Source organism: Centropristis striata, chromosome 16 (assembly GCF_030273125.1).
Source record: "Centropristis striata isolate RG_2023a ecotype Rhode Island chromosome 16, C.striata_1.0, whole genome shotgun sequence".
Taxonomy (NCBI): Eukaryota; Metazoa; Chordata; class Actinopteri; order Perciformes; family Serranidae; genus Centropristis; species Centropristis striata.
Window position 1 is genome coordinate 9,300,194 of NC_081532.1, and position 14,318 is coordinate 9,314,511.

Here is a 14,318-nt window from a genome sequence, read left to right on the forward strand (position 1 = left end):
AAATCCAATCAATCAGTGAATATACTGGGCAGGAATAAAATGCGGTCCCAGGTGTGACACACCGCACACTTGAGGTATCAGATACTACTAAGTTACCAGCTGTTGTGTTGATAACAAACTGTCACTGGCAACAGTGAGCTACATTTCTCATTCCTAAATGTTGTTTTAAGGGGATTGCCCCAAAGTGAAACAGGTAAAACAGGTCTAAATCTTTAATCAAGAGTAAACAGTGTCTTCATACATTTTGGAACTAATAAAAATGTTCAAGGTGTTGTAGGGTTCAATTAAATAATTATCTCCACCCTCGAGCATTTCAAGAGATAATTAACCAACAAACCAGTGGGAATAGATCAGGGCTAAACAACAGAGCAGCTAAATCCACTATGCTTACACAAATTATGGGGCATTTTTAAGTGGCACATAAATAATATGTGAAACCACAGTCTGTATGAATGCCATTTTTAAATTGCCATTTCTCCAACAGTGAGTTCAGCCTTTGAAAGAAGAGGGAGTCTGTGTATTTCTTACATAGGTAAGGGAGCGAGATATCTAACCAACAGAGTGAAAATCAAACTATTTTCCATGTCAGAAGTCAAAAGCTTTTCAGATTTCCACATTTCATTGTTTATATTCTGTTCATGAAAAAAGCAAGAGAAGGAAATTGTTCAAAAGGGCCTAAAGCATACCCTGCATTATGATGTATTTTATATTTTTATATTTTTGTAAAAAATAAATAAATAAAAATCAACAGATGATTTGAACTGGGGATGTTAATAATTCACTGACAATAATAATTTTGTAAGCCAAAAAAAGGTTTGAAAAAAGGTAAAATAAAAAATAGGACACAGCCTGATTGCCTGATAGACTGGATGAAGGCTAACAACTGTTTTCAATACGGAAAAATGGATAATTAATCACAGGACAAATTTAGTGTCAGACTCATTATTACAGATTCATTTTTACAAAGTCTCTAAAAAGACACCACACTTCTAATGTCTATTCTTATGTGTTCTAATGCATTACAAATGTCTTGAATGGGATGCCATTGGAGTGTATACAGTCAGATTTTTTATCGTCGGGCCTGTTCAACGCTTGTTGGTGAGACACACTCTTGCACATAGTTCAGATGAAAAAGCTCCGCTTCAACAGTAGTCAGATTTATTTTTCACTAGCCTGATCGGTCAACTGCATAAGACATTTGCATGAGAGCTTACTTGACGTGGTTAAAGTCAGGTGTTTTGTTGCATTTGGTTATGGTTGCAGATGGGGGGCTTTCACCCCACCACCTCTGCATGAAAGACACTAATCCTGTTGGTTAATGTCCTGTTGACAAAAGTCAGCTATTGGTCAAAAGAAAAAAAAGATACATATAGCATCCCAACGAAGTAATGGTCTGTCTGGGACCAGACTTAGACCACCTCCTCCAAAAGTCTCGGAGAGGTTGTTTTGGTCCACACTTGAGTGAGTACTGTGTTCACACTTGCCAAAACTAATCTCACCAAGAGGGAGACTGACCCAGAGTCTGATTAAACAAGACTAGAAATTGCATAGTGCAAACACCCTAAGTCATGAAACACATTTTAAAAAATTAAAGTCTAAAGCAGAAAAAGCACGACATTCCAGTTAACTACTTGCACGTTAAAACAGAGAGTGAAAGTAGAAGAAGAGAGTTCATATTGATACTGAACACAGGTCTGTGGACAAAGAGGACAACGTGGCGTGACCGACTGTATCTTGTGAACAGCGGCACCAGCTCTGTTATGGCAACATTCTCTACAAGTCAACAGAGATGATCTTGGTTGATTGTGAATAAGTGTAAATATTGTTGCTGCTGGCACTCATTTCCACTGAACATAACCCGAGAAGGAGGACGTGCCATAAAACTGTGCAAAGAATCCACAGCAGTGAACCACAACTAATTATCAAAACACTTGTGATCAGGTGACAGAGCCAACCTTTTGCATCAAACACCCGAGGTAACACAAGTGGTTCTAGGTAATTGAGCCTTCATCATAATAATACTGGAGTAGGGGATTATGGATAAGAAAAAACCTTTCCTAGAAGCCAAACATTAATCCCTCGTTTCGTTTGTGTATACAAGTTATTTCAGTCAGACGGAAGACCATTCCCTCTGCTCTCTTTGTCCATGCAAATGGTGGCCACAGATTTCCCGGGTGTGGTCAGACTGGGGAGCCACCAGGTGATGAAGGAGGAATGAATTTGTTACAGAACAAATATGGCCTTTGGTGAGTGGCCGTCATTTGAATTCTAATTTGATTTCCAATGTAAAGTACACACTAAGTCCCTTTTTGGCTTTCCTAACCAAATGGCCTCCTGACACGAGGCGAGAGAAGACGGGGGGTAGATGGATGTGTGCGTGTGTGTGTTTGTATGCTTGTGTGCATTTGTCTTTCATTTTCATAAACCTTTCCTTTTTAACAGCCTCCATCCATCAGGAAGAGCATTGCTCTGACAGGAGTACACCGACACGACCAATTAAACTGACCAATAATATCCATCAGGCACAAAATTCATCACACTTTTAATATGCTTTTATTTTATTGTCCCTTTATTAAATTCTGCTTTTGTTTGCTCTAAACAAATACTATGTATTATTATTACTTAACACGTGAAATGTGTAAATGCATTAAGTAAATCATTTCCGTCAGCAAACATGTTAATTTTCACACCACTACTGTGGGGAAATGTACAGGAAATATGAGCCGCCCCAGGGAACATTTTAACATGTAAACAACCGGCATGCTTCATCTGCAAATATTTTCACTTTCCCAGCGGCTAATGTAACCTTGACATTGTCACAAACAGGGACAATACAGCAGGATAAGCAAAACCTTAGATTCATGAGATGAAGGAACAAAACTTCCTGTCGTGTAACAAACATCAAGTGAGCACAGTAAAGCACATCTATAATCAAGTTTAAAAATTATATATATATATATATATATTTTTTTTTTATAAGGTGGACAACTTTATTTTCTGGTATAATATGATATGATGAACCTACAGTTCTTGTTTTGTGGTGAACCAATCAAATTTTGGATGAGGTGACATTTCACAATGCTTCCTTTTGCCTAAATGTGTGGTGTAACTATGTACTGAATTAAAGCAAGGGTTTATATCAGGACACAGTATTTAATAAAAAAAATTTTGTCAAACAACAAGGTACGGCTATCCCAATAACCAAATTTGGGGCTTTGAAGCAGTGAAAATGACCCAGGTGACTGGAGCTGATTGTGGCCTATGTAGCCTACTTACTTACTCATTGATAGTTGGAAAACAAAATTAAAAAGAAAAATGACCTGATCAACAAAATCTGTGAGTGAGACACTCTCCAGGTGTGCCATGAAGCCATGCAGACAACCAAACAAAACTGGGTTACAGCTGGAACGCAGTGCCCTTGAATCTATGGTCTGAATTTTGTCTCCATCACTGGATGGACCTGGCGAGGATCAGGATCTAGTCCTCTAGTTAATTCCATGCTTTGACAGCCACTTTTTCACACGTTTTCCATCGACATGAGTATTTCTCACTCTTTAATTTAAAAAAACAAAAACAAAAAAACAAAGCACGGGAATACTGATTTGGACATTGTAGGGCTAACCCACGTGTTTTTAACCAAACAAGTTCCTCTTCTTGAATTTTTAGAGGGAGAACATGTGTGGCATTTGTAACAAAAAAGACCCCCCACACATATCTGTATGCTAAATATGAAGCTACCACCTAAGCTTAGCTTAGCATAAAGACTGGAAAGAGGGAAACATCTGTCCAGAGGTAACAAACTACCACGTTGTATCATTGTTCAATCAATACAAAAACTGAAGCTAAAAATCAAACAAACAGCATCAACTTTTGGCACCAAATAAGTTTCCCAAAATATCAAACTGATCCTTTAACTTACAAACCATGCATGTTTCACTGTAGCAAATCAAATATAATCGGGTGGACATGCCTATCTGCACTTCTTCACACTTCAATGATTGTATATAATTTTTGCATAGGTGGTCCCAGCTGGAGGCAACCCCCCTGCCTTCGACCCTGCTCTGTTAGTTCCAGGCATTAGTCACTGATCTACTGTAGGCCAACACGCTCTGCTGTAATGCATGGACCCATTTCATATTCCTGTGGCCATGTTTTGGGTCCCGACCCAGTCTCTGGATACCACACTGGTAAAGAATGCTCGAGAATAGAGTCTTTTTGTTTCCCTCCAGACGGAAACACTTAACACATGCTCATGCTGCTGCACCCACATGCAACAGAAAAAGGAGCGTGGCCTGTAAGGCAATACACCAACCAAGCGTTGGTGAGCGTAGTTCGCACTGTCACACACTTGTGAGCACAGAAACAGGATTTCATGCTATATTTTACAGATTTAACTTAACTTAGAAATTTAACTTTTAGACAAAAATAATCCACCCTATAAAACTCTTAACTACAAGTGTTCAAAATCTATCCTGCTTACACATAAAAAATAAAGACTGTTGTATAGTTATTGTGTCCCGGCTTCAGACTGTCTTAAAGATGGTGTCATGCATTTGCACGTTTCCATGTCTTTCTTCAGTTTAATCACAGAGCTTGAGCAGAGAGCTCAGGTTTCCTCTCTCATCACCTCAGAGAGAGTGAGGCCTGGTGTTAGCCCCGGTCCTGCCATGAGCTGACAGGAAATGTTTATTTTTAATAATAATTCTGCAACAGTGGGGCCTAACGCTATTTGTATAAATTATAACTAAGTGGTTTGGCCTGGAGGTAATCCGTGATGTGCTACTGGGGAGTGATTACAGCCTCAGCAAAAATATACTGTTAGTGATAATTGGTCGACAAGAAAGTGGATCTTCTGTCTGTAGGGACTCTCTGACACACCACGGCTATGTTGAGTGAGTCTACAGTGAAATAGCTGCCATAGTTGATGCTGTGTAATTTGGCAACCATTTTATTGTGTCAGAGAGTTCTCTGGAAATTCATGCAGACCTACTCCCAGGGGACACACCCAAAAAGCATGCAGGCACAAAGGTATTATATTTCTCAGTGTTTATCTGTGGTGTGTATGCGTGGGTGTGTGTGGGGTGAAGAGGACACAGCTACTGTAGCAGGATAGCTGTGTCTGTTGAACAACAGCCAATATAGGATTATAGGATTTCCAACTGTCACAGGCCAGCCTCTCACCGTGCACTCACTCACACCTTGCAGCAGATCAACTTTATATCCGCTGTAAAGCTGTCGACTCGCCGTAAACAGAACGAGTGGCAACCACTTTCTCCTGCACCTGCACTGTCTCACAGTCCTGTCACAGGGCAGGCATAGGAGGAGGGAGCATGGCAGGATGACAGTCTTTAGTTAGTCGGGGAAGCTTTACGTTTAGGATTTTTTAGCTACTGTCAGCTGCACTCTTTTCCAAACCTAGTGATAAGGCACGTTCAGGTCTGCAGGAGATTTCTATGGGCTGTTGACAGACACAATGGTTGTTTTGAAAGCATCTAAACCTGTAACACTTTTAGCTTTCCAGCCAATAGATCACCTTGCCAACATACCCGTTTCAATAAAGCAGCATGACTCATAATATTTTTTGACTACATCCATAGCCAGACTGTTCTCATTTCCAGGTGGTTAAATATCAACACTTTGTAACTGCCAACGCATGAGGCTCCCTTGAGCGTCTTTTTGAGACCCACTGAGCTTTCATGCAACACCAATGTAAACTACTACCATTAGATAGAAACTAAAAGCCATCTACTGTGATAATCAATTGATTATCAAGTCATTTGTCATGCAAAAAAGGCAGAAAATGCTGAGCAAGTACACCAGAAGTCAAACATTGTATAAAGAGCTACAAAGTTGTTTTAAACCATGATTCTTAACCAAACCTAACCAAGTGGTGTTTGTTGCCAAAACATAACTAAGTATTTTTGTTTGAATTCAGATCAACAGCAATCAAGGTTGAGCTTGATAGTTTGATGCAAAGGGATACCTTGTGCATTAAAAAGCGACACCAAGGGACCCTGACAAATCCATGTGTGAATGTGAATTATGTATGTGTATTTGTTTTTGGAAGATCGCTTGCCCCAAATTTAACATATAAAATAAATGCCACCTTAACACTCAGCCATCTGCTGTCTGAGAGAAGAAGAGAAACGAGTCCTTCTTTGTTCACAGAAACACAAGAACTGTCATCATTGGTGCTCTGAAAAAACGTTATGCATTATTCATAACCTTTTTTCCTGTAGTTGTAAACGACTGTTGGTGATAACCTACCCTTCATTGCGGAAGATGGTCCGGAAGCAATCACCCAGGCCTTTGTAGCTGTTGGGGTCACCGGATCCCCTTTGGATCTGGAACCTGCAATGACAAAGTTCTCATTAAAACATCCAAAGTTTAAATATTACAACCACTAATTACATTGTTCTTACTTTAATCTTTCAGTTTTCTTTCTTTTCATTATCCTCATTGTGTGTGTAAATGGCATTATGGCACCTATGTGTAAAACACACTTGGAACAAATTTGATCTTATCATAAATGAGCTAATTTACCTCCTTATCCCCCCCCCCCCCCCCCTCTTCCTTTCATCTGCCGTTTTTTCCTCCTCTGCTAAGATGAGAGGCTCCTACCACCAGGTCCCCCCAGCGCAGGGGAGAACTCAAACATTTATTTAACCCAACCGATCCAATTAGCCACCCAACTCCCCAGGACCAGGCCATTTGCAGCAAGCTCTTCAGCTACTAACATGCTAGTAAGCCAATTGTAACAGCTCTTCAGTTACGTGTAAATTTTTAATATGATGGAGCCAGTCGAAGGACTTTTTGTTGTATAGCAAACACGCTGGTACCTCCCTAATAAAGGCTGGTGAGCTGTGTGTAAATCTTTTACATGAGAGACCAGTTGGGGGTGAAAGAATGAATATAAATGGTGCCTATAACGAAGAGGATAAGAAAAGGTCTCATATACTGCCATATGGCTTAGACAATGAAGGAAATGTGAAACTAAATGGTATGGTGAGATCACACATTTTAGACTCAATAATTTGAGGGATTACAAAAATACAAACATGGTTCAAAATGTGATAGATGATAACTTGAAGAATTTTAATATTTTTCCAAACAGGAAAGAACATCAGGGTTTCTGAGGGTAGAAACAGATAGAAGTAAAGAGAGTCAGAGGGAACAGGACAAGAGAAAGATACCCTCCTCATATGGCTTCAACTGCCAGGTCACAAGGTCAGCAGTAAGTCGTCCATGCGGGTGCCTGATGGGGCCATAAATGGCCCCCAGGTTCCAGTGGAGGGGGAGTTTAGTGGGGTGAGCGGCCTTTCATATCGCTAACAGATTAACATCTTAGAGGGGTGTCCCTCAAATCCTATTTGGTGGATTCCCAAATAGCTTGTAACCCGTTCTTGAAAACCAGTTAAAACAGCATAGTAAATAGATGTCTGACACCATATTAAAGAGAAGAAGAAAAAGAAGGACCCGAGGTATGAGGGGATTGTGGTATAAGGGGTACTGAGGGGGGGGCAAAGACCCGGAAGATTTAAGACTACTGGGGCTTGTAAACATATTCAAATCTGGCTTAATTAAAGGCATATGATGCTGAGGTCAAGGATGGAAGAGACCCTGTCCACAGACTCCCCCTGTCTCTTTTGCTCTGCCTGCCTCGACCCAAACCGGCCTTGAGAGAGTGGGGTTGGCAGGGCCGTGGTCCGGTTCCAGCCCCCTGATTCCACTCGTGACCCCAGGGTCACCTCATTTCCTCATGGCCCTCTTCTACCCTGCCATAAAAGCCAGGGACCAAACAGCATGGCCAAGGGAGTGGGAGATAATAGGGAAGACCAGAAGAAGTTGTGGCAGCAGGGGGACTGACAGGCCCCTGGCTAAGAAGCTCCTAATGTTGCTTTCCACAGCAACTAACGGTGGAAAATAAGACTCAAAGTATTTCCTGGTTAAACATTCTGTTTTAAAGTATTTGTACAGACAAAAAGCTCTAGTTTCTGTTAACAAGGCCGCAGTGAGTAAGCAAATATACTGGCTGGCTGAAGAAGAGCACAAGATCTCCTCCATGGCTCTGGAAGAGTCACTTGGCCTTGGAGTCAGCCATGCGGATCATAAACTTTGCAGACAGAAGACCCAAAGAAAACCCTGGGGCTTCTTTAAAGAACATCACTCTGAGCATCTCCTTCAATCATCAGCGAAAGCTAGCGGAGATACAGTATACTCAGAGGTGATGAGATCTGCAAGTACATCAAGAGTACCCCTCCTTTATCCCACTCTCCCCGAGTTTGTGCTTTACAGGCCCAGAGCTGCCCAGGTGAGGGTGAAGGCGAGGGCAGGTTGGTGTTTCTGTGAACGAGACAAGCTCTCTGGGGTAAATAATCTCGAAGACCTCGCACACCTGACCTCCACTGCCAATAAAAGTACTAATTCTCGGCGTCCACAAAGAAGTCAAAAAGGTAAATGAGGGCTGAGTAGCAGACGAGAGCCCCATTCTTTGTGTTTTTATGGACAGGAGCACAGCGTTTGAGGGCCTTACAAAGCCGTGTCCGCTCCCAGACCCCGGTGGTAATGGGCTCAAACTGGGGACCAACAAGACGGGCTGTCACCTCACAGAGGACGAGATGTTGAGGTGAGGCTCATTAATGATGGTGTTAAAAAAAATGCCTTTGGGAAAGGGGTAGGGGGGTTTGATCAAAAGGCGAAGCTTGATGGGTCTACTTTTAAAAGGGGCAGGCCATGCTTTTTAGGAGATCTCTTAAAAATATGCCCTATTAAATGAGGGGTATTCCCCCAGTAGCAATTTTTGATGACTTGCTCACTTTAAAATTTAGGGTCTAGAAATTATATTTATGGCTATTCAGACAGATCGACATATAAATTAACACTCTTTATAAAGAAGTAATGACCTGATCTACAACAGGTAGTTTATCTTGTGCCATCTATTATACTGTAATATTTCAAAATGTGCCATTTTCTCCAAGTATGAACTTTATGATTTATGTGTGTTGCTGTGTATTTGGACCGGTTGCTACAGTGAGAGCCTTGATCTACTCATGCCTTCACTCTAGGAATGCCAAGTGCATGAACACAAAGAAAAAGGGAGAGACAAAAAATACGATTGAAGAAAAAGAAGAAGTGAATCACCAAGGGGAAATGATGAAAGTTCAGCAATTTCTCATGTTAGATCTGCAGTGCATAAGACAATCCAGAAGGCAACATAAAAACGGGAAATCTATTTTTTACAGCCAGACAATTAATTTTAATGTGCAGGATCATAAAGATGGTAGAAGTCCATTGCATTGGTACATGAGGTTAAGAGCACTTTTCCCAACCTAAATGGCCCAACATGCAAATAGCAATTGTGACTTTAGCCTTCCAATCATCCTAATGAACCAAAAATAAAAAACAGTCCCCATTGGATCAAATGGCTGTCTGTAAGTAAAGTATGTTTGATGAATAAAAGGAGCATAAAACAAGGATTATGACACTCTAAGCATACTTTTAAGCATACTTTTTGTTATCGTTTAAAATGGATACACTCCAAATGTTTGATGATATCCAGCTCTTTCTCCCGTGTAGTTTGCACAAATTGCAAGTTGCCTTGAACAAAAGCATTAAATAAATGTAATGTATCAATTGACCTACATGCTGCAATCTATAAAACAAGTGAGGAAAACCAATATTCATAGATTGAATTCGATGACAAAACTGTTAAAGAGAAAAGTGTTTGAGCGTGGCCGGAGGAGGCCCATAAAGACCAACCTTTGGAGGGAGGAATAGGAAAATAAAGTTGAGGGGAAGAAGATGCAACATGGGAGCAGAGGGGAAGTGATAAACCTTTGGCGCTTGTGACACGGCAGGCTGCCAGAGCTTGATCTGGACCAGGCCAGGTTGGGTTTCACCAGCACCACAAACCTACTGGACCTGGGACAGCTCGGGTTTTGGAGCAGGCTCTGGAGTGGATAAGGGAGGAAAAGTTTGTCTGGCTGTTAAAATGCTACGACGTCCCTGTGTCACTCTGGATTCTTTCTTTCTCCGATAAAACTGACTCCTCTGATTCCCTATGGTGATGTTGGGACCAGTTTGCCGGTCCAGATGTCTGCTCATATACTGTGACCTCTGTGACCCGAGATCAGTCTGTGTGAGCGTGGAAGAGCAGGAAAGGAGCTGCATAAAACAGCACGAGGACAGGCTATGCAGGGCCAAGACTGCAACTCAGATGTTTTTAGCATTACAAACTTCTGGTTGACTGACAGATCACTCTATATGTTAGAGAGGACTGTAGCAAATTTAGAAAACTGCTAATGAAGTGGAGCAGATAGGTGGAAAAAATGAGTAGTCTTACTGACATTTCCAGTAAGTGGTTACATAACAGGAAGGATTTCTTGGGTGTTTAAACGGGGGTCTCTTAACCTCTGCCAAATGCTGTTAACTGAAATTATGGTGCTAATGTTTGAGCAATCATTTTAATTATAGCATGAATATATAACATATATAACAGACATACTAAAACACTAAAAGTCCATAGTCCTGCAAGTATTCCTCAAAGAACTTTTCGTTAATAGGAAGCAAACTAGATTGATTCACAATTTCAATGTAGGCAAAAAAAAAGAGGCAAAACAGAAAAAACAAAAGCCATGACAGACGATGACAGGCCAGACAAGCTAAGTCAAGACTACCAGGTGATAGACTGATCCAGGCTAGCAACATCAACAGCTACTTTGATGTGAAGAGAGGCTGCAGGTTTTTGGAGACTCCCCTGACAGCAGGTAACCCCTGGCTATAACACAGTGAGCTCCAGACAGAAGACAACTGCTCCGCATGAGAGAAACCTGAGAGACACTATACCACAACGCATTATCTTGTCTAGGTCCCGTCTCAAGAGGCCAAGACACAAAACTCTGCTGTGGGCGCCACCAAGCATCGCACAGATGCTTAAAACAAATGAGATTTTATAGAGGTCTTTATTGTGGCTTTAAAATGGGTAATTTCAGCTCCCTTTTTATTACATATAAACATTTGTAAGTTGATGTTTTTAGGTGTTTGTTGACACTTATTTAGAGTGGAGCCATATAATATTGTTTGGTAAAGGCAGACTAACAAGCAGAATGTAGGGAAACCCTCACCCAGACATTTATGGAGGGATCTCCATGAGAGGCAACCACTACTGTTGTCTTCTTTCTTCATTCAGCCTCCCTTTCATCATTTATCTGACATATACATCTTCTTCAGAGAAATACTAGTGCTCCGTCTTGAACTGGTATTGGTATGGGGAAACTCAGAATGAAGACTAAAGGCCAGATCAGACTAAAGCCACTTTTACAGGAAGCCAACAAGATCCAGTTATTTTAAGTGCAGCATGAGTGACAAGAAGAATTATGGATCCAGTCGGTGATGCAGACCTTTGAAAACAGCAACCATGCAAAGTTTTTAAACTTAAGCTTTTAAAGTGCAGGTCTTTGGAAAAAAGTATTTGTGTCCCATTGCATCACATGACAGACCTGGAAGTTTTAATTCAGTCATTTGGCCACTATTTAGGCTTTGAAGCATTTGACATTGTAGCGAAACTTCCTGGTGAGTCACGTGATGCCACTGTGCCCAAAAATACTTTTTTCTCCATAGACTTACATTGTCTCAGTGGATGCATTTTTTTGAGTATCATAAGCCCCACAAAATGATTGGGAACGTCTAGAGGAGCTGCATAATTTAATTATTGTATCCCAATTCAAATTCAAGAAGGGCTAAACTGGACGTTAGCTGGCTTAGCAGGCGGAAGTCTGTCTCTATGGGCTCCACAGTGCAGAAGTTAAATTGAAGAGCCAGGTACTTTTATAGATGGTGGTTGAACTTTTTTTGGCTACATGTGCCACTCAGCAATTTTTAATGAACAAGGCCCCGCCTAAAACACTGTGTCCATTTCTCTTTATAAACTGTTCACTTCAAGTACAGATTATCAGAAATGCAGCAAAGGGGAAGAAGATCAAGGCTGCATTTTAGGCAGGTTGTTCAGGCTGCAAAGCAACTACGATGTATACATCCACAATAAAAAAAAGCTGCTAGCAAGAAGTTGGAAAAGGAGTGATGGAGATGGGATAAAGGACATACAGACATGCATGCGTAAGTTTTGAAAGTCAAATATAAGAGATGGGGCAGCAGGGGGGCAGCACTGTGGTTGCAGCACAGTCAGGGTCTAGTGAAATCAAAGCACACAATGTCTCCACTCTGTAATTAGTGTACTGGAATGTGTACCCCTTCACTGATAATGATTACAGGTGCTCCAGTACAACACACAGACATGCACATCTGCTCTTTATGTGCTCCTCTATCTATAGCTGAAAACTCTTATTTAATCATCCATTTGTGACTGCTAGTTACATCATCTGCAGCAACATCTGTCACAACATTAAAAGTAATGGCTTAGGTTTTAAAACTTTATTTTTCTGGCATTCTGCTTTTATTAGATAGTTGACAGAAAAAGGTGAAAAGAAATGATGTTGCAGCTACAACATATGCATCATCTGCTGCTGGGACCACCAGGATGCCGAATTTCACATTAATTAAGGAACTAGAATAGACAAAATGTTATGTCAATCTGAGCGTGGAATAGTTATATATTATACAACCAGAATTCTAACAAATTTGGAACTCTGTCTTAAACATAAATAAAACAGAATGTGATAGTTTGCCGAACCTTTGAGACATTTTAAATTGTTCTTCAGGTCATCCACAAGTATGGGACAGACTGACAACCTGACTACATAATGTATTCTCTGGCCAAGGCTGTCATCGGCTTGGACGCATAAAAACACAATGTTGGACGTGATACAGGTGCATCCATCACCCTAAGCAGCACACTCCTCCATCACCCCAACCAGCACACTCATACTTTCTGTCTTGCTGTACATATAGGGCACAATGCTTCCTGCATCAGCATTAAATGTGAATCATGAGGTGAAGACTCATTCAATATGGATGTGACATTCTTTTTAATCCTACCAAAAACGGTGCTCTGCTGTGCTCATGAAAGGACTTGCTCTCCACCTTTTGGCACTGGAGTCTTGCTCATGCTTGTGCACTGAAGCGATACACAAGACTTGAATTTGGTTCATCCTCCACACACGCTGCATGTGTTTTTGGCTTTAAACTGTGAGTAAAGTCTTGCCCTGCGGTCTCACAGCACCGGAGGGATTAGGAGCCGGCTTGACGACCGCTGACCTGCCTTCTCCTTTACAAGGCAAGATCAGCTATCAGGCTGCTGCTGCTTTGTGCCCTGCTGTTTGAGGGTTGTGTCAGGGATTCCTCTATAAGTGCACTGGGGTTCACCAAGCAGTTGGGGGCAAACAGAGGTGGGGGGAGGGAGGGGTGAAGCCTTTGGGCCATCCTCAGCGCTGTCACACGTTTCCCTCCCCAAAAAAACTGCACGTCATCTGTCAAAGCCCTCATCAAAGATCACTTTCAAGCCCCCCAAGTGGGACACACTTTTATGCGTGCTGTGACCAAATGGAGGTAGTGTTGCCATGGATACTGCCGCGAGCAAGGGCCAGTACCAGGTTTTTCTAATCAGGCTTGAAACAGGCTACTGGCAGGCTTAGTGGTTTGCAATGACTCTGACAGCCATGTCATACAATACAATTTACAGAATTGCATAATTCAATACAAATCTTCTAAAACACATGTTCAACAGGGATTTAAAACCAAACATTACATAATCGCTCAACAAACTACAAACTCAGAAAGAATGATAGAGGTTTAAACAATGATGTTGTTATATAATATGGCTTATATTAAGTACAGTAGTGGCTGAGTCAACAACAGGCTAACTGAGATGGTTACTGAAAATCTTAAACCATATGAGACTGACTGTAAAAACAATAGAAACAGTTCTTTGGAGGGGAGGGGGAAGAAAGTTGGATGAAGAATGAATATTTGAGAGGGAGAAAAAAATGAGCAAGGGAAAAGGGAGAATCAGAATGAGAAGGAATGAAAGAAAGAAACAAGGGGAGAACAGAGGCAGAGAAGGTGTGGCTTAGGCAAGAGTTATTGCACAAAGTACATTTCTGGGGCCAAGACGTCAGATCATGTGCATGGCGTAGAAACTACAGGAAGTTCACAATGACGGGAGAAGTTGTTCAGGGAGACACAAACGCGAAGAAGGCGTGGTTTCACTCTAAGGGCGGAAGTAAAAGGGGTGATGGGAAGATGTTTGTGCATGCATGAGCATAAGGGTGGAGCTCCGTGTAACAGGATCTCGACATGAAGGGAAATGCAGGCTCAGTGCAACTCTCTAATGAGAGGGAGAACCTGATCAGAGTCAGATGGGG

At 41.4% G+C, this 14,318-nt stretch overlaps 1 protein-coding gene across 2 annotated transcripts in view; it reads right to left on the reverse strand.

Annotated features, from left to right (window-relative positions):
- The window catches only part of slc25a21 (solute carrier family 25 member 21), a 95,713-nt gene that overhangs the window by 14,592 nt on the left and 66,803 nt on the right, over positions 1–14,318 (reverse strand). For both annotated transcript variants that reach the window (XM_059353761.1, XM_059353762.1), the window contains one exon: positions 6,268–6,351. In XM_059353761.1, the coding sequence (XP_059209744.1) occupies positions 6,268–6,351 (84 nt within the window). The remainder of the gene's footprint in view (positions 1–6,267; positions 6,352–14,318) is intronic.